This window comes from Jaculus jaculus, chromosome 13 (genome assembly GCF_020740685.1).
Source record: "Jaculus jaculus isolate mJacJac1 chromosome 13, mJacJac1.mat.Y.cur, whole genome shotgun sequence".
Taxonomy (NCBI): domain Eukaryota; kingdom Metazoa; phylum Chordata; class Mammalia; order Rodentia; family Dipodidae; genus Jaculus; species Jaculus jaculus.
Genome location: NC_059114.1, coordinates 2,030,538 through 2,056,280, shown reverse-complemented (window position 1 = coordinate 2,056,280; position 25,743 = coordinate 2,030,538). Strand labels below are relative to the sequence as shown.

Here is a 25,743-nt window from a genome sequence, read left to right as displayed (position 1 = left end):
CTGTGTCCTTTCCCCCTCCAAGATGCTTTTGTCACCTCCTTGTCCCCATGGTCATCAAGAGTAAGGAATCAAATAAGAACTGTCAACAATGCCACAATGTCAACAATGGACAAACTGAGTGGTACTGGCCAGTTTCCTGGGATCTTTGCCCTGGATGGTCTTTACATTGGTCCTGTGAGATTGCACACCAGACAGATCAAAGTCAGAAAAAGAACTTTAATTCTGTAAAGTAGCCCCCAGATGGGGATTACAGGAACACTGACAGCTAAGGACATGCTGGTGGCTCTATATGGGAAGCCCTGGGGTCCCACAGTCTGGGATCCTGAGTCAGTGGGCTTCTTTTGGGCCCCTCCCATTCTCCATCTCTTTCTGCCCCCAGCGTGGGACCCCCATAGCACAGTAATACACAGCCTCGTCCTCAGGCTGCAACTCAGAGATGCGTAGATACCCCTGGTTCCTGGCCATATTTTTAGACCCTGAGAAGCGGGGAGAGATGCCAGGGCCGTGGTGCTCGTCCGAGTGTGAGAAGTATCTCAACAGGAACCGGGGAGGGTGGCCCGGCCTCTGCTGGTACCAGTAAATGTTGTACATGTTGATGTCATGGTCGCTGCTCAGGGTACAGATGAGGTGGATGGTGCTGCCGAGGGAGGAGGAGGCTGTCGCTGGCTGGTGCAGGGTGGGCTGAGAAGCACCGCCTGGGAAAAGAGAAGCACGTGGTGGTCTCCCCAGCACAGCAAGGCAAGAGAAGGGGTCGGGAGCACAAGTGCCCTTACCTGCGCAGTAGACCACCAGCACGAGCAAGACTGGAGTCCCCGACCCAGCACGGAACCTGCTGCGCGCTCTCGCCCACAGCCCCCGCTCCCGGGGCCCCTGCTGGCTGGGCAGCTTTCTCCTCCCTGCTCCAAGGAGAGGGCCACTGCAGCCCTGGTTCCTGCTCGCTACCATCCGAGCCTTTCTCAGCATGGCTTACTTGGCCAGTCTGTTGGCAGCCGTGGCATCTCTGACTTGGCCTCTTGGCATCGGTCCAGGAGGAAGCACCTGCTAGGAGCGCATGGGCCAGAGCCCAGGAGGTGGGCTGGTGGGCTTACATCCCTGAGGGAGCCTGACCTCAAGCCCCTGCAACCTGAGGAAGCTGAGCCCCACAGAAACGGTTTTCTTGTCCAAATTTAAATGCCTGGTAAACTTGGATGAGTGGGCACAATCTCAGGGGAGTAAACACTTACTTTGCACTGCAGAAAGGTCCCAGAAGAAAGGAGATGCTCTGACTCCTTCCAAACTCCAGCAGAGACCTCGAAGCAGCTGCTCTCCTTCCTAGAACAAAGGGGAGTGATAAGGTTTCCAAGGAGAAAGAGCAGGGGACCTAGCTTCATGCTTGCAGCTTTGCCAGTGTGTAACTTTCCCCACCCCTTCCCCAAGACACCTGGAAGTACAGTTATGGCTGAGGTAAGAGTTACGAGGAATGCAGAGCCCCACAGAAATAACTTGTATTGAAAAACTCTTATACCAGGCTTAGTGGGACAGGCCTATAATCCTCACTACTTAGAAGGCTAAGGCAGGAGGGTTAAAAATTCAAGGTCAACCCCCACTATAGACTGAGTTCAAGGCTAGCCTGGACAACTTAGTGAGACTCCGTCTCAAAAGTTAAAAAAGCACAGGGACTGGGAAGATGGCCCTGTGGGGAAGGGCTTGCATTGCAAGCTTAGGGACGTGAGTTCACAACCCCAGCACCCTTAGTATGGTAACGCTAACCTAGAAGCCCAGCACTAGGGAGTAAGACAAGCATATCCCTAGGGCTTGCTGGCTAACTGATGCTACCTACCTACACAAGACCTACATAATTGGAGGGGGGAAGTAATGATATCAAAATAGAAAGAGCTGGGCATGTTGGCACATGCCTTTAATCCCAGCACTCAGGAGGCAGAGGTAGGAGGATCACTGTGAGTTCGAGGCCAATCTGAGACTACATAGTGATTTCCAGATCAACCTGGGCTAGAGTGAGACCTTATATTGAAGAAAAAAAAATGGAAAGGAGACTACTTGGAAATAAGTGATTCAGTGGAGAAGAGATTCTGGAAGCAGAGGAAGAAGGAACACCATGAGTTCAAACCACTCTGAGACTACATAATGAATTCCAGGTCAGCCTGAGCTAGAGACCCTACCTCGAAAACAAAAAACAAACAACAACAACAAAAAAAAAAAAAAAAAACACTAAACATCACGTTCAGAACACATGTTCCTGCCAGTGAAAGGTGGCCCAGATACAAAGCCAGGAATCTCCTAGTCAGGTCAGACAGCCTAGAAGGATTGCGAAGACCTTGGAGGCACTGCCTTCTGTGCTGGTCCTGAACATGTCCCCAGTGGGGCAAAGTGGAGTTTCACAAGCTGGCCCTCACGGTGGTGTTATGCTAATTCGCTGTTGAGAGCTCTCTGTACCAGGAACCCAGGGATTGTCCCAGCAGTGGCAAGCTTGACCAATGGTCTAACCCCTCAGTGTTGTCCTTGGACATTCCTGGTATCTTCCCAGGACACGCATACAGTGTGCCGCCCACCCAGCACAGGAGCCCCACTCTCAGGGGGTCAAACTCTGTAACAGCTGTCACCTTGATATAGGAAACTAAGGCTCACAAAAGCGGCACCAGAGACTAAGTGGAGAATCACTTTATTTTCATGCCAGCATAGGCCCAGAAGAATCTCTTCCAAAGGCTGGACCCCAAGCTCTGATGGCTCAGAGTTCATAGACCTTATCTTGGGTTAGTCATTATTGTTACTTCTCAGAGCTCAGAGCCCCGGCCTAATGCCAGAGACCTTGAATATGCAACAGGCAAGTTTTGCAGAAACAAACAAACAAAAAAAAAATAGTTAAGTAGTGGACAGGTGTGTGCAGCTGTGCTGTGGAGATTTAAAAAAGCATGACGACCTACAACAGAGGCTGCAATGCAGATCATGGCCTGGAAACAACAGAAACAACAGTGTCAGTCACACATAAGACCATGCAGTACAGGTCATGACTGGGGATAGGGGCATCTTTATTTCCTTTCCCCATTTCCACCTCAACCCTTGATGTTAAGAATCATGTCCATAGCTGGGTGTGGTGGCACACACCTTTAATCCCAGCACTCAGGAGGCAGAGGTAGGAGGATTGCCGTGAGTTCAAGGCCATCCTGAGTCTACATAGTGATTTCCAGGTCAGCCTGGGCTAGAGTGAAACCCTACCTTGAAAAAAAAGAAAAAGAGGGCTGGAGAGATGGCTTAGCGGTTAAGCGCTTGCCTGTGAAGCCTAAGGACCCCTGTTCGAGGCTCGATTCCCCAGGACCCACATTAGCCAGATGCACAAGGGGGTGCATACATCTGGAGTTCATTTGCAGTGGCTGGAGGCCCTGGCGCACCCATTCTCTCCCTCTCTCTCTCTCTCTCTCTCTCTCTGCCTGACACTCTCAAATAAATAAAAATAAACAAAAAATTTAAAAAAAAAAAAGAAAAAGAAATGAAGCAGGAAGAATCATGTCCAACTTCCCACCAAGTCATCCCATCCAGTGTTTGGGATGATTCCACGATGTCGTGACATAGTAACAGCGCTCAAAGTCCTTCCTAAGGGCTGACAGCACCCCCATAGAGGGAACTCAGGGGAATGGAGCTAAGAGAACCCACAGAAGGTCCCAGGGCTGGCTGCCCGAGAGGTGAAAGTGATGTTCCGTCACAACCTGGCCAACTGGTCACAGCCATCCTGCCCTGTCTCTGCGGCACCTGCACAGCCTCCTTGCTACCTGAACGGTGGTCAGTGGACAGGAGTAGCAACCCTGTCAGTGTCATGGGGACCAAAAGACAATCCAGGGGACAAAGCCGCCAGTAGAAAGACAGGGGTTATTTGGCCCCTTGGGTCGTGTCTGCCACAACTTGTGTTGTAGTGCTGCACATAGGAAGCATCCCACATCCAGGACTTTGCAATGGTAGCGTATGGTCCTCCTGCCTCTACAGGCCTGTACCACCACGTCCACTCACGAGGTTCTGAGGGGGGTGAGCATCAGCCACGCCCGTACACAGCTGTCCCGTGCTGGTTCAGGCCAGCGCCCCCCAGAGCAACCTGGCACCCTCCTTGTACACCTGGGTCACTGGCCCTAAGGTGGAGTCACTGTCTTCTGGACGTCACATCTGTGTGCAAGCCACGATACGGGAAGGCTGTGGGGCACTCTGCTCACCTCTCTCTCCTTGGACGTTGGGACTGTGTGACTCTGGCATGGTGTCCTGCAGTGGAGGCAAACACAGCTTGATGTCCTGAATACTCCAAGGCCTATGTGGGCAGCTAAAAGCTTCCTCCCTGCAGAGGGAGTGTAGACACATGGCTGTTCCTAAGACGGGATGCTGGGATGGTTTATACTGATTGCCAATTTGACAGGATTTTTTTCTTATATTTGTATTTATTTATTTGACAGAGAGGAGAGAGAATGGGCACGCCAGAGCCTCCAGCCACTGCAAACGAACTCCAGATGTGTGTGCCCCCTTGTGCATCTGGCTAACATGGGTCCTGGGGAATTGAACCTGGGTCCTTTGGTTTTGCAGACAAACGCCTTAAACACTAATCCATCCCTCCAGCCCAGGATTTATTTTTTTAATTTGAGAGAGAGAGAGAGAGAGAGAGAGAAAGAGAATTGTTGTGCCAGGGCCTCAGCCACTAAAATCAAACCACAGGTGCTTGCATCACCTAGAAGGGCATGTGTGACCTTGCTCTTGCCTCACCTTTGTGCATCTGGCTTACATGGGATCTGGAGAGTCGAACATAAGTCCTTAGGCTTCACAGGCAAGCGCCTTGACCACTAAGCCTTCTTTCCAGCCCTTGACAGGATTAGAATCACCTGTGAGGACTTATGTAGCTTAGGTTAGGCTCATGTAGCTTAGGTTAGGCTCCATGCTCATCTATGAGAATGGGGTTAGTTAAGATGCCACCTTAATGATGGATGGCACCACCCCAGCTTGCTTTGCCTGGATGTAGTGCATGAGCTGTCCTGGGCACAACTCTGTACACTTCACCAGGCCCTACATGTACACCCTACCCCCGGGCAAAGTAAGTACTGGCATGCTGCAGCTCTCTGACTGACCCCATTGTGGCAGTGGTGACTCCAGCTTGGGTCAGCAGGGACATGGTTGTGTGCCTATTTGAGGCCACCCCTAGTTGCCCTCCAGCCCTAGCCTGCCTTCGAGAGTGGCTTCTTCCCTCCAGGCCCAGGACATGTTCTGCCTAGTACTGCCCTGTACTACCTCACCAGAGCCTGGGGTTGATGTGCATTGGCCACTCTGAGCAGCTCCACCCAGACCAGACCCCTGGGAGGCCGCAGCAGTGCATGCTGCCAGGACGTGAGACAGGCATGCTGGCTAATGGCCTTGGGTTTCATCAAGGGCACTGAGATGCCAATTGGCAGTGCAGCCATCCAGTGGAGCCCCCAGCAGTCCATTGGGCTCCATGCAGCCAGGCCATCTCCCCATAGAGCACCCAGTGACGTTTGGGGTACATCTGCTGGGGACCTCTTTGGGGCTATCCGCTTTTATGGAGCACTAAGTAGGAGTGTTGCAACACATGTTCAGCAGCTGTAGAAGGGATGAGTCTACCTATCTCACTGAGGTGACAATGTCTGATTTCAACATTCTTCTTGGGTATTAGACCCTTTCTGGAACCCGAATTAGCCACTACTCAGGGACTTGTGTCATCTCACCTGCCACCCACATGCTTTTTCTTTCTGTGTGTGTGGTTTTTTGAGGTAGGGTCTCGCTCTAGCCCACTGACCTGGAATTCGCTATGTGGTTTCACAGTGGCCTCAAACTCACAGTGATCCTCCTACCTCAGCTTCCCGAGTGCTGGGATTTAAAGGCATGCACAGCTGTTGTTTCTTTTTTTTAATATTTTATGTATTGATTTGCAAGCAGAGACAGAGAGAAGAGAGACAGGCAGAGAGAACCAGGGCCTCCAGCACGCACCACTTTGTGCATCTGGCTACTGGGGAACCAAACCAGGGTTGTTAAGCTTTGCAGACAAGCACCTTAACCTCTAAGCCACCTGTCTAGCCCCCGGCTGTTGTTTCTAATGGTGTGGAAAAGCTGCCTCTCAACACCACCATCTTGCCCTTCTTGAGCACTGAGCCCGTTTCAAAAGTCAGGTGGGCCCCAAAGCCACACCTTCAAGGCTTCTGGCTGTGGTACAACAGCAGGGGAGCTGCTCGGGTCGGTGTGGATTAGAAAAGAAATAGGAGAAAGCCGGGCATGATGGCGCACATCTTTAATCCCAGCACTTGGAAGGCAGAGGTAGGAGGATCGCCGTGAGCTCGAGGCCACCTTGAAACTACGTAGTGAATTCCAGGTCAGCCTGGGCCAGAGTGAGACCCTACCTCAAAAAACAAAAACAAACAAACAAACAAACAAAAAGCAATAGGAGTAAGGGGCTAGGCTTCCAACCTCAGACTACAAGGACATAAAGAGTTGTCTGCTGAGCCTCCAGGAGCCTTTGCTTGGCAAAGGCCACCCCAGAGGCCATGCAGGGCCATCACCCTCCTGCAGAAGTGTGACGGTCCCATGCATTCAGCATGTCTAGATATGATACTCCCTGCTGACCCTTAAGGAATAAGGGGAGAGGCAGCCCTAGCTATGTGGCCTGAGCTGCCTAGACACACAAGCAGGTTAGCTTTGTAAGAGTCCATAGTTACCCTTGGCCGGGGACAGCATCTCTCCTGGCGGGGGTGTTTGTCTAATGGAGTTGGCCTTGGGAACTGCTAGTTTCCACAGTGAGCTACTTCTCCCTTCCCCGAAGTGTCGTTAACCTGAGAGTGGCAGCCATCTTTGCAAAAGCCAGAGTTATGAAGGACAGGCACGTCCTAAATAACTCCTGGCAGTGGAGACCCATGAGTTAGGATGAGAGGACCCCAGCCCATCCAGACCTCATGCTGACAAGAGACATCACTGTGTGCAACTACAGTTTTGACTCTCCTGGATGCCCCTGTGTTCAGACTCCCTTCCTGCGAGTTCACCTAGAAGGCACAGCTAGACAAAGCCAGTGCCTTCAAGAGACTGTGTAAGCAAGGGGGGCACTGGGGAGCACACCTACCCCTGTGTTCTCGCTCCTGTGCATGCTGCCACTTGGCCTCTGGCACACCAGGGTTGAGAGGGACAGAGGAATTTCATGCTGCCCTGCCCTGTCCTGTCCTGGCTGAGCTTCAGGCAGGTGGGTGAAGGTGGCAAGGGCCCCAGGGGTGGCCAGGTATGAAGAACGGTGTACCTAGGAGCATTGGCGCAGCCAGCACTTCCCCACCAGGCACCCACTGGGAGGGAAGCTGGTCCTGGCCCACGCTAGGAGCAGCGTGGCAGTGAATGCAATGGCCTGGGCTACGAAGGAGACTGCGGGCACTGTTGGCCTCTGAAGGCACTAACGGGTGGATTGGTAGGTATGCAGCATGCCAGCTCTCCTCCAGTGGGCCCACTGTTCTCCCCACAGTCAGAGTGCCCACTCTGCCTTTAATGTCAACCTGATTTTTTAATTTTTTTAAATTTTTTGACATTTTGATGGGTATGAATGAGAATCAACCTGACACAGCTAAGCGTCCCATTTGCCACCCAGCTTGCCCTCTAGCCTGGCCAGCCTCCAGACAGCTCCCGGCAACAACTCCCACTCTCCTTTGTCTCCAGCATCTGCTGGCCTTATGCCTCAGGTTCTGCTGGGCAAGGGTGATCCTAGCATCACAGCTCCTCCAGCCTAGCTGACGACTCAGGACAGGACTCCACCCCACCGCGCGTAGCGGGCTGCCTGTGAGTTCCTCCCGCACGCGGGCCAGAAGCCATGCTGCCAAGTAGGCCTGTTGTATTTTCCCCTATGGATACTCCACTGCCTCGGCCTGCCCCGAGTGGCTGCATGTCCTGCTCAAGAAACGTGGCACTCCACAAGTCCTCGGTGCTGAAGCCCAGGGATGGTCGCTCTCTGAGCCATCCCAAAGTCTAAGACGACCAAAGCTCCAGGCAACCGCCATCAGCCCACCAGTCGCCAGCAGGGAGCTCGGCCTCGACCGTGTGGCTGGAGCCAGGTACTGCATGGAAGGTTCCTGTGTGCAATGATTCACTGGGGCTTCACCCCCCCCCCCCCACACACACACACACTGGCTAGAGCTGCCCTCTCCAGGCCGCTTTGCAGACACAAGGCGTATTGTACCGAGAGGCACCATATCTCACAAGACTTTGCGTCTCCAAGCAAAGTGGCTCTGCACAGTAATTGTGTGGGTGAGTATGTGAGGACAAAGGCCATGATAGGCCCTGCAGTCTACAGTAGATTCGCTTGGATCTTGGGGGTAAGTGGGGTACATGGGTCTGCCTACAGGAGCTGTCTAGGAGAAAGCAGCACTGAGTGTTCGTCCGCTTGCACCGAGCTCTAAACCCCAAGGGACTAGGTGGTCACTGCACAGCCTTGTAGGATAGCCAAGCAGAGGTGGGGCTAACCACACGCACGGGTCAGGGGAGGGTCTGCCACTCTCACCTCCCGGATCCCCGGGAATCTTTGCACTCGAGGCCGACCTGGACTCCTTAACTCGCGTGCCCGCTCCTGGCGATACAGAAACTGCACCTTGACCCACAGCAAGCCGCCGGGGGACCACGCAGTTTACCGGAGACCACGCCTCCCTCCCCTCTGCGTTGCTTCTTTTTTTTGTCTCCCCCTCCTCCGGGACGACCCAGCACCGGCCATTGGCTGCTCCAAACTCCCCACCCCGACGCGTGTCTCCTGCGCGCCCCGCCCCAGCCTCAGTTTCCCGGCTGGCGCGGGGGAGCGGGACGGGAGCGGGAGCGGGGGCGGGGCCAGGCTCAGGCCACGCGAGGGCGGAGCCGGGGAGCTGACGCCGGTGCCCGCCCCCCGGGAGCATAACCGGTACTCCGCCGTCGCCGTCGCCCGCCCGCCCGCCCGCCGCCTCCGCGACCGAGCGCCCACAGCGCCCGAGGCTCGGACCCCAGGCCGACGCCGCCGGGCGCCCGGCCTCCCGCGTGCCATGGCCGCGCCGCGCGCCCCCAGCGCTCTGGCAGCAGCCGCGCCGGCGTCCGGGAAGGCCAAGCTGACGCACCCCGGCAAGGCCATCCTGGCAGGTGGGTGCGCTGGCGCGCGCGGACCTCCCACCTCCCCCCACCCGTGCCACCCCGGGCACGCCCGCCCGCGACTCTTCCGGGTGGGCCCGGGACGCCGAGGCCCCGCCCCGCTTCCGGGCTGGGGGGGGCCGGGGGGCGCGGCCCCGGGTGCCCACCCCGCGCTGCCAGCGGGGACCCCACGCGTGTCTGCGCCGCACGGCGCGTGGAGACGGGAGGGGGGCTGGGGCGCGGCGCGGCGGGCGGCGACGTGGGTGACAAAGTCCGGGCGCAGGAGGGAGGAGGGCGGGCGAGGGCGTGCCTGGAGCTGCTTGTGCGGTGCCCGCAGGCGGCCTGGCTGGGGGCATTGAAATCTGCATCACCTTCCCCACCGAGTACGTGAAGACGCAGCTGCAGCTGGACGAGCGCTCGCACCCACCGCGCTTCCGAGGCATCGGTGAGGCGGGGCGTCCCTCCCTCCCTCCCCCGGGTGGCGCGGGGTGCGGGGTCCTGACTGCCATCCCCCCACGCCCGCAGGAGACTGCGTGCGGCAGACGGTCCGCAGCCATGGCGTCCTGGGTCTGTACCGGGGCCTCAGCTCCTTGCTCTACGGCTCCATCCCCAAAGCGGCGGTGAGGTGAGTCTGGGAGGGAGGGAGGGAGGGAGGGAGGGAGGGATCTCCTCCCCCAGCCCCATCCTCAGGTGGGGAACCCCTTCACTCCTCCTCCCCCCCATCCTCCTGCCGCCTTCCCCAGGTTCGGGATGTTCGAGTTCCTCAGCAACCACATGCGAGATGCCCAGGGCCGGCTGGACAGCACTCGAGGGCTGCTGTGCGGCCTGGGCGCTGGTGTGGCCGAGGCAGTGGTGGTGGTGTGCCCCATGGAGACTGTCAAGGTGGGGAGATGCGAGGCTGGGGGTGTGGCTGTGAGGGCCCTGGGAGCCATGGAGGTGGTCATGGTGGGAAGGGTCCTTCCGCATGCTGGGCATGGAACCACAGAATTATCGTCGTGCTGGGGAGGGTCTCATGGGAGGGAGGACCAAGATGTGCAGGAAAGGTCTGCCCTGGAGGAGAGAGGCAGAAAAATAACCCAAGTCTTTCAAAGCTTTTTCATGAACAAAGAGCCTAACATATGTGCCGCCAAAATAGTAGCACACTTCATCCTAGAGACCCCCTGCTGTGTCTTGGGGTCTTTGTGGTGGTGGTCCAGAACAGCCTAGTAGGGAAGGGTCACTCCTTGCACAAGATCTGCCTGGCCTGGCCTTGGTGGTCCTGGACCCACCAGCTGAAGCCAGGTGTTGCTAGGAGCCAACTCTTTTGTTTCCCTCCTCTCAGGTAAAGTTCATCCACGACCAGTCTTCCCCCAACCCCAAGTACCGGGGATTCTTCCATGGGGTTAGGGAGATTGTACGAGAACAAGGTGAGCCCCTAGAGGGTCCAGACTCTGTGCCAAGCTGGAAGTCCTGCACTTGTGGGGCACTACCCCCTCACACACACATCAGCTGAGGCCTAGGAGACCCCAGACTGACCCCATGCCTGCCTGTCCCCAGGGCTGAAGGGAACATACCAAGGCCTCACAGCTACTGTGCTGAAGCAGGGTTCAAACCAAGCAATCCGCTTTTTTGTCATGACCTCCCTACGCAACTGGTACCGAGGTACACTTGTGGCCGGGAATCCCATTCCAAACTCTGAACGTGGGGCAGAGGTGGGGGGTGGAATGTGTTCATGATCCCTGCCCCAGGCTCTTCTGGGCCTTAAACCCCATTCCCATTTTACACTCCCAGAACTCTAACTACAACCCTGCTCACATCCAGGGGACAATCCCAACAAGCCTATGAACCCCCTGGTCACAGGGGTCTTTGGAGCTATTGCGGGTGCAGCTAGTGTCTTTGGGAACACACCTATAGATGTGATCAAGACCCGAATGCAGGTAGGGATGGGGTGCTAGGGAAATGGGGGAGGAGCTTCTGACAGGGGCTGGCTGTTGACCGCTCTGGTCTACTGGTGTCCTGCAGGGCCTTGAGGCACACAAATACCGGAACACGTTAGACTGTACCTTGCAGATCCTGCGGAAAGAGGGGCCCAAGGCGTAAGTTGCAGAGGGGCAGAGCTTCTGTCCCTCTCTATCCTTCTACTCGCCTGCTTCAGACTGTCTGCCTTGAGTCCTCTGCTCTCTCTTCCAACACTGAGGGAATGCCCTTTTCAGGGATGCGGTCCTTCTGTTGTCTTTCTTCCTTGCCTGTCCCCCTCTCTCTGGCTCACCTAAGCCCTTCTCCACCTAGATTCTACAAGGGCACTATTCCCCGCCTGGGCCGTGTCTGCCTGGATGTAGCCATCGTGTTTGTCATCTATGATGAGGTGGTGAAGATCCTCAACAAAGTGTGGAAGACAGACTGAGCCCAGAGGGTCAGGGGCACCCCAGCTCCTCAAGACCCACCCCACCACGATGATTCCAGTGTAGTAGTGCCAAAAGGCCCCTTCTCTTGTCCCTTGAGCTCTGTGGCTTGGTCAGTACATGGAGGCCACCATATATTCCATAGTGCCATGTCTCCCCTCTGGTCTGTATGTGACACCATTATCGTGTTGTGTGTCCAGCCTGGCCACAGCTGGATGGTTGTCTGGCCTGTGAATCTGTGCCCATTTATCCATGTGCTTCTGATCTGCGTGCTTGTTTCATGTTCTGTGTCGTGTGACCTTGCACCCCATTCCCCAGGGTGCCTGTGTGGCCTGGGTCCACGGCCTGTAGCTATGGCCCAGTCACAGTCCGATGCCTTCCACCCTGGGTGGCAGGGACACCCTGTCCTGGCCTACCACAGCTGCCTCGGCCTCAGCCTGGCCTCACCGCATTCCAGGGGCCGTGTGCCCCCACGCTTCTCCCGCCATTGGCCTTAACTGGCCCTCAGGCCCTCCTTCCACCTCGGATAGGATGGTGCCTGACACTCAGGACCACCCTGCCAAGGAGAATAAACCGGATCCTGTCACAGCCTTTGCCCCAGCATTCATCCCTTGATAGTGGAGAGGAGCACTGGTGACTGAGCGTACCCAGGGGGCCAGACTGTCCCTCACCTACAGCAGGCAGAGTGATGGGCAAGCCTCATGTACACCCTGGACCAGGTAACTGGAAAAAATCTAGGAGCTTCCCAAAAGGTCCAGCTTGAAACCATGGAAGACCCCCTCTTTGGCCTTGTGACCTGCTGGTGAGCAGCACCCTGTGGTCAACTGAAGGGTGTGTTGTCAAGGCCCTGGGTAGCCTAGAGACAGCAGTGTGTCAAGTGGAGGACTGGGCAGCCACCCTGTGGCACAGCCCACCTCAGTGTGAAATGGTCTTACAGGAAGAGGATACTGGGGAAGTGCTCCAGCAAAGTGGCCACCTGGAACACTGACGCTGCGCTCCTGAGGCTACAAGAATGGGGAGCATTCTCCTGGGCTGGGAAGCAGCTGCCCAGAGCTGAGGGAGGCTCTATGGCCAGGGACATCTGAGCACTACAGTCCTTGCCTCACTGAGCACTGGTAAAGGCCAATCTAGGACTGAAGGCTGATCAGCTGAGTCTGGGGTCACTTACCTGGCCTGGCCCCTTCTGTCATAGCCATGAACCAAATGGAGGAATTCTAAGCACAGGACAGGACTGACAGGTGCTCCTAGATATGCAGGCCTCAGAGAGCAGCTTCCTGCCTGCAGGGAGTGTGTTGCAAGCTTTTGTCCAGACCCACGAAGAACTTGCCAGCAGGAACTTCCCCACAGGCAAGTCCCATGCCTGAGCCTTTGGTCCAGTGTGTCTGGCCTTGGGTCCAGTTCTCCCAGGCTTGAGTTCAGGAGGGGCAGCCTCAGTCTGGGAGTGGAGACCTGAAGGGAAGGGCGTCTGTGTCAGGAAACTTCCAGGATGTCCAGATGCAAATAAGATAGAGGCAGGGATCTGCCAACCACGTTCAACCAGGAGGAAAGCTCCCAGCACCTTGAGTAGACCAGGGACAGAAGTGAGGCTTTGAGCCAAACAAACTACTGCCTGAGGCTGCATCACCCCAGAGGTAGAACTTATGTTGGGGAGCACCCCAGGAGGTGTGTGGTAACTGCAGATCCTCAAGAGACCAACTGAAAGTCACAGCCAGCCCTCAACCTGGCACAGCCTGGAGCCTATCCTCAGAGTACCAGGAGGGCCAGTGACCTTGGCAGTGGACAGCACACCAGAAGCAGGACCTGGCTAGTGCCCAGCCTGCCCTCAGCTGCAATGGGGCTGAGGCTACTAAGCAGATCTGTCCTTCCATCCCACCCCAATTTCTGCACCCCCCCCCCCAAGGTTGGGTCTCTGTAGCTCAGGCTGACCTCAGGATGGCTTTGAATTCACTGTGATCCTCCTACCTCTGCCTCTACAACTGTACAAGTACTTCCTGAATTTCCCTGTGATGAATGTACAGCCAACGCCCCCCCCCAAACAAAAAAAAAAAAACAAAGCCAGTCAATCTTGACAGATGCTTCCTGGCTTTGTTTTTCACAGTGGTGAGGGTAACTCAGTGGCCCACAGGCTAAGCATGCACACACTCTACCCTCCAGCCTAGGAACTATTTCCTTTTAGGCAAATAAAATTCTGGCTTTCAGAGTGTATCCCTCACAGAGCAAGCACAGTCTTGGTAGAGATTTTTTAATTATTTTTTATTATCATCAGCTTCCATAATTACAGACAGTAAACCATAATATCCCACTCCCTTTCCCCTTCACAACTGCTATCTCTCCATCAGTCTTTTTTTAAATTATTTTTTAACTTCCATGCTTGTAAACAATATCCCATGGTAATGCCCTCCCCCCCCCACTTTCCGCTTTGAAACTCCACTCTCCATCATATCCCTTCCCCCTCTCAATCAGTCTTATTTTGATGTCATCATCTTTTCCTTCTGTTATACTGGTCTTGTGTAGGTAGTGCCAGAGACTATGAGGTCATAGATATCCAGACCATTTTGTATCTGGAAAATGCATTGCAAGGAGTCCTTCCTTTGCCTCTGACATTCTTCCCACCACCTCTTCTGCAATGGACCTTAAACTCTGGAAGGTATGACAGAGATGTCTCAGTGCTGAGCACGCCTGTCACTTTTCAGCACCATGGTGCCTTTGAGTCATCCTAGAGGTCACCATCATCTGAAAAGAAAAGCTTTGCTAACCAAAAGTGAGAGTACCATTAATATATGGGTATGAATATTAAGAGAAGTGCTTACTGGGCTTATGACTTCCCTTGTCATGGGTTTTTTCAGTCAAGGGATTTTCAGTATCAAGTATGTATTCCCTCCTATGGAGCAGGCCTCCAGTCCAACTAGAGAGCAGTTGGTTTTCCCCTGTGCCTGTTAAGGCATTCCACTGTTGCACTCATTGGCTCATTTGGCGCTGACCAAACTTAAGCTCCCATGGAGCTGCATGCAGCATAGCTTTTTCCAGCTTTCTCTCAGCTGGCCTAAACAGAGGTTTTCAGCTCAGCTCCAGCAAGACTTACCAGTGACCTTGCAGCCCAAACGTGTCTTCAGCAGTAGGGTCTTACCATCTATTCCTTGGGAAACCAAGAGCCTCAGCAATGGCCTGTAATGTTTTGGACGCATCAGGAACCTTCCTGACCAACAACTCACTGAAAGATATCCCATCCCTGGCACTGAAAATTTTCCAGTAACAATCTATGGCTTCTGGATATGCCATTGTCCAAAAACTGTTTCCATATGACTTAGATTTTGATTAACCCTTACCCTCACCCTTCCTTTACTCAATCTCTTCCCCTGACCTCACTCAGGCCTTTCCTAGTAATCTGTTCTTTTACTTACCTATATACAATGCCATCCCCTTAAGTCCTCCCCTCTCTTCCCTCCCTTATAGCCCCTTTCTAGCCTACTGGCCTATGCTACTGAGTTTTATTCCAACTCACATATGAATCCACACATTTGTAGCTGGCATCCATATACGAGAGGCCTTGTGATGATTGGGTTTCTGGACCTGGGTTACTCACTAAGTGTAATCCTTTCCAGGTCCATTCTTTTCCCCGCAAATTTCATGATTTTATTTTTCTTTAGCATTGTAGGCCTTTAAAAAAAAAATGTTTTTATTTACTTGAGAGTGAAAGAAAGAGGTAGAGAAATACAGAGTGGGTGTGCCAGGGCTTCCAGCCACTGCAAATGAACTCCAGATGCATGCACCACCTTGTGCATCTCACTTTATGTGGATACTGGGGAATCGAACCTGGGTCCTTAGACTGGCCTTTTCCTTTATGTTTCACATATTCTTGGCCTTAAGTAAACAGCAGAATCAGGAACAACTAGTGCCCTCAAGCTCTGAGACTAGATTCTGGACAACTGTAGGACAAAGGCTGGAGATGCAGGCACAAGGGAGGGCAAGCCTGAATGGACAGTGGAGGACTTTAGAGAACATTGGGGAGTAAGAACAAGCAGGTTATGGCCCTGACAAGCCTAACAGTAGTCTCCTCTTCGGCTCTGTGGTGGCAAGCTCTGAGCCTGGCCCTCTCATCTCCACGTAGCCCTTAACACACTGTTGTCACTTCGGTCTCCTAGGCGGAGGCTAGCCAGTCCCTCCTACCACCCACTGTTTCACTGGCCAGGCTTAACACGGGAGCTGTCACCTGAGGACGCCAACAGCGTTCTCTTAAAATGACCTCAGAAGACACCAATTCAAGTCACCTGCTCCGCACCCAGCTCTGCTCACTTATCAACTAGACTAGCAGAGCAACCTGGTGTCCGGGCAGTTTTTACGTACTGACATCCTGGACAAGCCCCGGGGCCCAGAAGGCGCTACCCAGGCCGGAGAAGAACCAAGAGATTCTCCCTCACCGCCACCGGTGACGCTGCTATGCGAGTCATCCTCTCCCAGGGCTGTCATGGGATGCAGAGAAGAAGAAGAAAAAAAAGGAAAAAAAAAATGCCCGCGATGGAAAACCGGAAGCTGATCCTACCCGACGGAGCAGAAGCCAAAGAAGGCACTGTGCCCGCCACGGCCTGGTCGGAGCGTGGTCTCCGGAGAAAGAGGCGCGGAAGGCGGCCAAGGATGAGCCCCTGGGAGCGGGCGGCTCCCGGGACGCGGTTCTGGACTGGGCCCGGGCCTAAGGGACAGGGGAGAGGGCGCGAGCCGCGCCTCGGGAAAGCACCGCTTTCTTCCAGGGCCGCAGGAAGCCCGCGCGGAGACGGCCGGGTCGCGCGCCGATGACGTCGCCGGGCCGCGCGCGCGCATGCGCACGGGCACGCGCTCGGGCACGCGAGGCGCCGGCCGCCTGCCTGTCTACCCGGAAGGTCCGCGCTCACAGTCGCTGCCAGCGTTCGTGGTCCTCGGATTTCGTGGCGCTCTTGTCCTGGCATCCCTCGTTTGCAAACCTGTCTGCACCCACTGTCCCGCGTCTGTGCCCCAAGCGCCCTCCTGACCCGCCAACTTGAGGGGACCCTCCCCTCTCTCCATTTCTGCGGCTCCCTCCAGAGGCTTCCTTGTCCTCTGCCCAGTGGTCCCCACTGCCCTTGGGGCCCTGTGTGACCCGTGTGCAGGAGCCCGGTCCTCTGTCCCGAACTGCCCCCCACACCTTCCTGTGGTGCTCAGATGGCAAAGCTTGAAACCTACGGCTTCTCCCCTTGGTGTTCCCAAGACAGGTCCTGGGCTAGAGAATCACAGGTCACGGCTGAAAGAAGAAAGACTCCGTGCCTTTTTCCTTCCTCTGTATGTGGCTCCGATGTGGTATGGGGACAAGGGCTGGGGTCCAGAAAAAGAAAGAAACAAAGAGAGAGAGAGAGGAAGGAAGGGAGGGAGGCAAGCAAGCCCCGCCATTGGTCTCTGCCTCTCCCGGCTTACACATCTGCCTACCTGATTATTCCAGAACGGACCCCTGTCGCAACTGTGAACTTATGAAAGACATGGTGGCCTTGCCACATTCCCATAAAGGAGAAAGCCAGGTGCAGGCACACCTCTGTGAGTCCCTTATGGAGGAGCCTATCAGCAGCAAGAGGGAGGGAGTTTTGGCCCTATGGAAGGCAGCAGAGAGTATCACGGGACAGGCCACATGCTCATCCTGTCTTAGCCTTGCCCAGCCCCATTGCTCAGGTGTGAAGACAAAAGGTCCGTGTCCAGGGCCCGCAGCTCCACCAGTCTCCCCGTTCCCCACGAGACGAAGGGTAGGGCAGGCATCAGGTGGTATCACATTAAACCCTCAGATTCGATCAACAAATGCCCTTCAGGGGTTAGTTCTAGAAAGGAATCCCAAGGGAGAGATGGAGGGATGGCTAGTGACCTCCACGCTTGTCTCTGTCTACACCCACTCCAGCCTGCTTTCCTGACCCTGTGCAATGGCGAGCATGTGCACTTTTCTAAGGATTCCAAGACAGGAGGCCAGCTATGGAGCCGGTCAAAAGAGGGGTAGAAACGTCCTTTCCTTTAGCCTGGGGCGGGAAGGGCAGGGAATGAGTTCCCGTGGCTCAGGAAGGTAGCAGTGGCGATGGGCCAGGCTTCTGGAAACAACAGCTGCCCAGGTCCACACACCTGATGATGGGCACCTGTCTGTCCTCGGGACCTACCTTGACGGTGACAGCTGGGAAAACCGAGACTTGTCGCCTAGAGCCGTAGGTCTCTCCAACTCAGGCATTTTCTGTGCTAGTGACAACTGAGCGACCAAAGCAGATTAACCCGGGTGTTAATCCCCCCTAATGGTTTCAGAATCCGCGTCTCAAGGCACTAAGCCGGCCTTTCTCTGCGGCTGAGGCGGCCCTTCCGGCAGCTTCGCCCCTTGGCCAAGCCGATGCTATCTAGGCTGGGCCTGGCCGCGGACCCGCGCTAATCCCCCGAGCTCTCTTTCTTCCCCTGCCTGCCGGAGATGAGGCCGATTGGCGTTTGATTACCACGCTATGGAGGACCCTTTGTGCAATCGGCCCCAAATCCCCTAATTCCGTGATAAGGGAGGCATTAGCGGGCGTTCGCTGTAGAAAAGGTGCCAACATGAAAGAAAGCAATCAGGGGAATCCTGATGGCCTGGCCCGCGCCCGGGAGCAGGCAGGGACAGGAAGGGTGGGGGTGGGGAGCCAGGACCCGCCGAGGGCATCCTAGGCTCGGGTTCGTTCTGCGTCTCCAGTCCCCCTTCCCCAGCTCTGAGCAGAGTCAGGACTCCTCCCAGCCTCTCGCCCAGTTTACCATTTGGCTGCAGAAACCCGGAATCTGTCAGTGCTCCAGCCTCGTGCTCATAGACGCTTCTCTTTTGGCCAGGACCACTTTGACCATTCCTGGAATCCTCCATTAGTGCTCTTCATTCTAAGAGAAGAAATGATAGCCGGGAGCAGCTAGGATGGCCCCTGAGCGTGTGCTGGGGACAGAAGTGGCTTCTCAGGAAGGCCCCTTTGCAGTAGTGTCCACCAGAACCCCAGGACTGGCTTCACAGACTCGGGCTGGGAGCCATGTTCAGTGCACTGTAGAAGCTGGCCTCAGTTTGGGCATCTCAAAGTGAGGAGGAAGTGGTTGATGCTGAGGTAGGGGAGGAGGAGAATGCAGAAGTGTGAACTCGGGAATCCAAGCAAGGATTTATGTTTGTAGAATCTGTTTGAGGAGCAGGGTCACGAGAGAAAGAAAGGAAAGTGACTGGAAGTGGGTTAAAGGCACCACAGGGCTGGAAATAACAGATAGGGCCTGTCATCTCAGCTCTTGGGAGGAGAATCAGGAGGTCGTTCTAGGCCACATGAGACCCAGTTCCAAGGAAGCCTGGGCTGAAGTCTCAAATCAAGGAGAGAAGAGAAGAAGCAACGGAGGAAGAAAGGAAGGCAGGCCCCTTTGTGGGCCAGGGATTAGAATCCAGGCCCTGAAGAGCTCAACACTAAAGGAGGTTTCCACACTCTCTCCGGGCTTGAGAAACACTGAGAAAGAGGAGGCAGGAAGAATGCAAGAGCCACAGAGTGGGAAGGTGTGCAGTGGGCATTGTCCTCCCCACAGAGACTGACTGGTGCATTTGTGAGCCCACAGTGGATACTGGTATCCCCACTGAGAGGGGCCATCTTTGGAATGGGTGCAGGGGAGAGGGCACATGGAGGCTAACTCTATGACCAACTTACAAGATGTTCATCTTTTCAAGTTCCAAATAAAGTTGTGTGTGGTGGTACACGCCTTTAATCCCAGCACTTGGGAGGCACAGGGAGGAGGATCACTGAGTTCAAGGCCACCCTGAGACTACAGAGTGAATTCCAGGTCAGCCTGGGCTAGAGTAAGACCCAAAAGTTCCAAATAAAAATAAAATTAGGGCTGGAGATATGACTTAGTGGTTAAGCGCTTGCCTGTGAAGCCTAAAGACCCCGGTTCCAGGCTCAGTTCCCCAGGACCCACATTAGCCAGATGCACAAGGTGGTGCATGTATCGAGTTCGTTTGCAGTGGCTGAAGGCCCTGGTGTGCCCATTCTCTCTCTGTGTGTATCAGCCTCTTTCTCTGTCAGTCTCCAAAAAAAAAATAATAATAATAATAATAATGAATTAATTAATTTAATTAAAAGTTATACTTTAGCAAACAAACAAAAGAATACAGGGTTTCATGTATGCTAGGCAAGTGCTCTACCATTTTATCTTGCTTGCCTGGATACTAGCTAGGCAAGTATCTCTGAGCTACACCTGTGCTCCAGGGATGCTCTGTTTATATCTAGAGTATAAGATGTACACAGTAAGGGTTCCAACTGGGCCTGTGCTCTGAGAAGCTTGGACAGCTATTATAGAATTGATCCTTCCTTGGAACAGGAACAGCACAAAAATATCAGGAGACAGATGGAAGTAATTATTATATTAACTGCAAGACAGAATATCAGCTAAGAGAACTAAGCCCACAGGATCAATAGGATGGCTTCAAGAATCTGGTGTTCTTCAAGACTTAAATAAGCCTCAAAAGATGGTGTCTTTGGCTGGAGAGATGGATAAGCGGTTAAGGCATGTGCCAGCAAAGCCAAGGAACCTTGGTTCAATTCTTTTGGACCCACGTAAGCCAGATGCATAAGGTGGCACATGTGTCTGGAGTTCATTTGCAATGGCTGGAGGCGCTGGTGTGCCCACTCTCTCTTGTCTGTATGCCTCTCTCTCTTTCAAATAAATAAACAAAAAATAAATAAAATATGTTTTAAAGATGTTGTTTTACCTTGTTTTTATTTGACAACTTCCATAATAGTAAACAATATCTCATGGTAATTCCCTCCCTCCCCCCACTTTCCCTTTTGAAAATCCACTCTCCATCATATCCCCTCCCCCTCTCAATCACTCTCTCTTTTATTTTGATGTCATCATCTTTTCCTCCTATTATGATGGACTTGTGTGGATAGTGTCAGGTGCTGTGAGGCCATTTTTGTGTCTGGAGAAGCAACTTTGGCTCTTACATTCTTTCCTCCACCTCTTTGGCAATGGACCCTGAGCCTTGGAAGGTGTGATGGAGATGTTTCAGTGCTGAGCACTCCTCTGTCACTTCTTCTCAGCACCATAGTGTCTTCTGAATCATCCCAAGGTCACTGCCATCTGAAAAGAGAAGATTCTCTAACCCAAAGGGAAAGTAGCATTAATATATGGGTATGAACATAAGAGAAGTGCTTACTGGGCAGTTTGATGAACATAGTATATACATTTAGCCAGACAGCAGCAGACATTATACCCCTAGGGCTCATGACTACCCCTGTTGCAGGCTTTCAGTATCAGGGATATATTCCCTCCCATGGAGTGGGCCTCCAGTCAAATTAGAGAGCTGGTTTCCCCCATAACAGATGTGCCACTATTGCACCCATTGGCTCATTTGGCCTGGTTGGCCAAATATAAGGCTTGCAGTTTCCATTGTTGAGTATCTTCACTGGTGAGTTCTCTCTCTCTCTCATTGAACTGCATGTAGCATGTCTTTTTCCAGCTGTCAGCTGGTCTACATGGAGGAAGTTTTGAGCTCGCCTCCAGCAGGATTTCTCAGCAACCTTGCAATCCAAGTGTATGGAGTCTTCAGCAATAGGGTCTTACTATCTATTCTGGGTGGGAAACCAAGGGCTTTGGCAATGGCCTGTAATGTTTTGGGGACATCAGGGACCTTCCTGGCCAACAACTCCCTGGAAGTTATCCCATCCCTGGTTCTGAAAATTTTCTAGTAATGATGGCTCCTGAGTGTTCCACTGTCCAAAAAAGTAGGTTTCCAGGCTGGAGGGATGACTTAGCAGTTAAGGCATTTGCCTGCAAAGTCAAAGGACCCAGATTCAATTCACCAGGACCCACCTTAGCCAGATGCATAGGGGCACATGTGTCTGGAGTTCGTTTGCAGTGGCTGGATGCTCTGGCGTGCCCATTCTCTCCCCACCCCTCCCTCCCTCTCCCTCTCCCTCTCCCTCTCCCTCTCCCTCTCTCTCTCTCTCAAATAAATAAATAAAAATGAAATATTTTTTAAGATCAGGTTTCCATATGACTTATTTATAGTCTCTTAGATTTTATTAGCCCTCCCTCCACCTTTCCTTTACTCAATCTGTTCTACTTACATATATACAATACCATCCAATATTAAGTTCCCCCCTCCCACCCTCCCTTTCTATTCCCTTTATATCTCCTTTCTAGCTTACTGGCCTCTGCTACTGTCTTGTTCTTTTTATTTTCAAGACAGGGTTTTATGTATCCCAAAGCTGGCTTCAAACTTAGTATTACATTGAATTCCTGATTTTCCTGACTCCACCTCCTAAATGCTGGGATGGCAGGTGTGTATCACCACGCACAGCTTGCATCCCCCCTTCTAGGTAGGGTCTCACTTTAGCTTGGGCTGACCTGGAACTCACTCTGTAGCCCCAGACTGGCCTTAAACTCAGGGTAATCCTCCTAACTCAGCCTCCCAAGTCATCAAGAGTCTTAACCAACAGTGAACCCTGTGAACTATACAACCAACCATCCAGGCAAGATGAGCCCTCTGGTGCAATAGTGACGCGAGTATTATGGGAGCCAGCAAGTGCTCTCTGACTGGATTGAAGGCCTGCTTCACAGGAGGAGATTCATGCGTAGTACTGAAAACCTAGCCAAAAGCCGATGGTTCAAAAGGACATGGACACTAGAGGAGCCGATTAAATTGCCCTCTAAATTTTCATGTTTATTCCCATAGAGTAATGCTGCACTAACTTTTGATCAGAGAAGCTTTTTTTTTTTTTTTTTTTTGCAGATAGTGGTGACTACTTGCCCAGCCTAAAATTTTTTTTATTTATGACACAGAAAGAAAGGGAGAATTGGTGTGCCAGAGCCTCTTGCCTCTGCAAACCAACTCCATATGTATCTGCTACTTTGTGTATCTGACTTTATATGGGTACTGGAAAATCAAACCTGGGCCAGCAGGCTTTGCAAGCCAGTGCCTTGAAACTACTGAGCCATCTATCCAGCCTGAAACCTAGTTCTTTATTATTTAATTAAAATATACAATTGAAGCCAGGCATTGTGGCACACACCTTTAATTCAAGGTCAGCATGAGCTAGAGTGAGACCCTACCTCGAAAAAAACAGAAAAGAAAAGAAAACAAACACAATATACATATATAACATTTTAAACAAAATCATGGTGGTGCACACCTTTAATCCCAGAACTTGGGAGGCAAAGGTAGGAGGATCAATATCAGTTCAAGGCCACCCTGAGACTACATAGTGAATTCCAGGTCAGCCTGGGCTAGAGTGAGACCCTACCTTGAAAAACAAAACAACAACAACAAAAGTATTCTAGCCAAAGGAAGGGTAGAACTGCTTACAATGCAATCTTCCAGACACAAAATAGTCTGGAGATCCACGATTTCACAGTGCATAGTACTACCTTCACAAGACCCTCATAATAGGAGGAAAAGATGATGACATAAAAATAAAATACTAAATCAGATGGGGAAGGGATATGATGGAGAGTGGATTTGTGAAGGAGAAAGTGAGGGAGGGAAGGGAATTACCAGGGTTTATTATCTATAATTATAGAAGTTGTCAATTAAAAATGTTCTAGGGCTGGAGGGATGGCTTAGTGGTTAAGGCATTTGCCTGCACAACAAAAGTACCCAGGTTCAACTCCCCAGGACCCACGTTAGCCAGATGCACAAATTGGCTCATGTGTCTGCAGTTCATTTGCAATGGCTGGAGGCCCTGGCATGCCATGCTCTCTCTCTCCTTCTTTCTCTCTGTCAAATAAATAAATAAAAATAAAAATTGGTATGGTGGCACACATCTTTAATCCCAGCACTCAGGAGGCAGAGGTAGGAAGATCACCATGAGTTCAAGGCCACCCTGAGACTACATAGTGAATTCCAGGTCAACCTGAGCCAGACTGAGACCCTACCTTGAAAATCCAAAATACATAAATAAATAAAAATAAAAACTAAATAATTTTTTTAAAAGACTATGCAAAGAAAACAAAAAAGAAAAGTGTTTTAAAAAATCATTCAAGGGCTGGAGAGATGGCTTAGCGGTTAAGCGCTTGCCTGTGAAGCCTATGGACCTCAGTTTGAGGCTCGGTTCCCCAGGTCCCACGTTAGCAGATGCACCAGGGGACGCACACATCTGGAGTTCGTTTGCAGAGGCTGGAGGCCCTGGGGTGCCCATTCTCTCTCTCTCCCTCTATCTGTCTTTCTCTCTGTGTCTGTTGCTCCCAAATAAATAAAAAAAAAAAATCATTCAAACTCATTTCCATTACCTCTACAAACTTCTAATTTCATTTAGTGTGTGTGTGTGTGTGTGTGTGTGTGTGTGTACGTATATATAAAATGCTGCTTTTCCTCCTTGCTGTTGGGGATCACCACCATCACGAATGTCACAGTAACTATCCAGACCAGGAAGTTAGTGACTAAGAGACTGCTTCAGAGAAAAAAATGGTCATTGATGTCCTACATCCAGGGAAGGCTACAGTACCTCAGACCAAAATTTGGGGGAAACGAGCCAAAATGTGCAAGGCCACACCATATGTCATCTTTGTATTTGGATTCAGAACCCATCTTGATGGTGGCAAGACAACTGGCTTTGGCGTGATTCATGGTTACTTGGATTATGCAAAGAAAAATGAGCCCAAATATAGACTTGCAAGGTGTAGTCGATATGAGAAGAAAAGGACCTCAAAAAAACAGAGGAAGGAACACAAGAACAGAATGAGGAAAGTCAGGGGCACTGCCAAGGCCAATGACAGTGCTGGCAAAAAGCCAAAGGAGTGAAGACTGCAGTAATTTGATCTGCCACAATGCTGCAAAAGTCTAAGGTAACCAATAAACTGTAAAAGTTGTGAGGAAAAAAAAAAAACAAAAACTAATGCTAAAGATTAAACCCTAAGGCTCATGCATGATAGGAAAGCACTTTGCTACTGAAATGTACTCATTCTGGAAGGTCTCTAATGTGGTTCTACCTTTAAAAAGGTTATTTATTGGCACATATCTGTGTATGTTTGTGTATGGATGAGTCCCTTGCCTCTGCAAACAAATGCCAGACACTTGCACCACTTTTTGCACCTGGCTTTATATAGGTACAAAGGAATTGAACCAGACCAGCAGGCTTTACAAGCAAACACCTCTAACCACTAAGCCATCTCCCCATCCCCAGTAGTTTTACCTTTTACATGTTAGGTGATGCGTCACCAAAGACTTCCTTCTTTTTTGAGGGCAGTAGACCTGTGTTAGTCAGGGTCTACTATTACTGTAACAACATACCTGAGATGATCCATTTGCAGAGGAAAAGTTCATGTTGGCTCAGGGCTTTGGAGAGCTCATCGCATGGTCACGTGATCCTGTTGCTTTAAGCCTATGGCAAGACAGGGAGCTGTTTCCTATGGCATCCAGAAGCAAAGAAAAGGGAAGGAAGAAAGACGAGGGGAGAAGAGAGGGAAGGAGAATAAGAGAAAGATGTAGCCAATTCGAGGGCACACATGCAGTGAGCTAACTTCCTCTCACAAGGCTCTACCTCCCCAAGAATCCACACACTCCCAATAAAAAATCTAGTGCCCAAGCCTTCAACATGTGGGTGGTTGAAAGCCACTTATCTAAATATAATAATGTCTTGTTTTGCTGTGTTGTTGTTTACAGGGTGGGGTTAGTCCAAGCGGACCTGAAATTCACTCTGCAGTTCCAAGTTGGCCTCAAACTCATGGTAATTTTATCTCTGCCTCCAGAGTGCTGGGATTAAAGGTGTGTGCCACCACGCATGGCTACTTACATATATATTTTTCTTTGTTGCCACTGACTTGGATCTCCAGTATAATACTGAGTACAGCTAGAATGGACAACTTTATTTTATACTTGACTTTAGGGTGAAAATGTCCAAATTTCGTGCATAATTAACCATAGGCTAATTCTCAATTACTAATAGAAATTAGAAAGGTGATATAAAGGTAATAGAAAGGGAGGGAGGAGGGGACAATAATGTAGCATTGTAAATATGTCAGTAGAACAGATTAGTGGGGGTGAAAAGGCCTAAATGAGGTCAGGGGAAGAGATTGAGTAAAGGAAAGGTGGAGGGAAGGCTAATCAAAATCTAAGAAGATATAAATAAGTCATATGGAAACCCACTTTTTTGGACAATGGAACACACAGGAGCCATAGATTGTTACTAGAAAACTTTCAGTGCCAGGCACGGGATATCTTCCAGTGAGTTGTTGGTCAGGGAGGTCCCTGGTGCCCCCAAAACATTACAGGCCATTGCCAAGGCCCTTGGTTTCCCACCAGGAATAGATGGTAAGATCCTAT

The 25,743-nt window shown here is 52.0% G+C and overlaps 2 protein-coding genes, 1 long non-coding RNA gene and 1 pseudogene across 3 annotated transcripts; 2 read left to right on the top strand and 2 right to left on the bottom strand.

The window, feature by feature from the left end:
• Positions 1–198: 198 nt before the first annotated feature.
• LOC101601689 lies at positions 199–9,010 on the bottom strand. The gene is made up of 4 exons (XM_045132807.1): positions 8,732–9,010; positions 8,504–8,626; positions 1,224–1,311; positions 199–695 (listed from the first exon to the last, which is right to left on the bottom strand). Exons 1-4 carry the CDS (start codon positions 9,008–9,010, stop codon positions 328–330), a joined length of 858 nt encoding a protein of 285 aa, XP_044988742.1. The 3' UTR covers positions 199–327.
• Slc25a1 (solute carrier family 25 member 1) lies at positions 9,009–12,059 on the top strand. Its single transcript, XM_045132980.1, has 9 exons — positions 9,009–9,102; positions 9,428–9,535; positions 9,616–9,715; positions 9,834–9,972; positions 10,412–10,496; positions 10,627–10,731; positions 10,891–11,006; positions 11,092–11,165; positions 11,359–12,059. The coding sequence occupies exons 1-9, from the start codon at positions 9,009–9,011 to the stop codon at positions 11,471–11,473; spliced, it is 936 nt and encodes a 311-aa protein (XP_044988915.1). The 3' UTR covers positions 11,474–12,059.
• A 2,517-nt stretch (positions 12,060–14,576) lies between these two features.
• On the bottom strand, positions 14,577–16,233 carry LOC123454214. The gene is made up of 3 exons (XR_006633216.1): positions 16,012–16,233; positions 14,974–15,128; positions 14,577–14,636 (listed from the first exon to the last, which is right to left on the bottom strand). It is a non-coding gene; the product is annotated as an uncharacterized LOC123454214 (long non-coding RNA).
• A 25-nt stretch (positions 16,234–16,258) lies between these two features.
• Positions 16,259–24,222, top strand: LOC123454183 (annotated as a pseudogene).
• Positions 24,223–25,743: the final 1,521 nt, after the last annotated feature.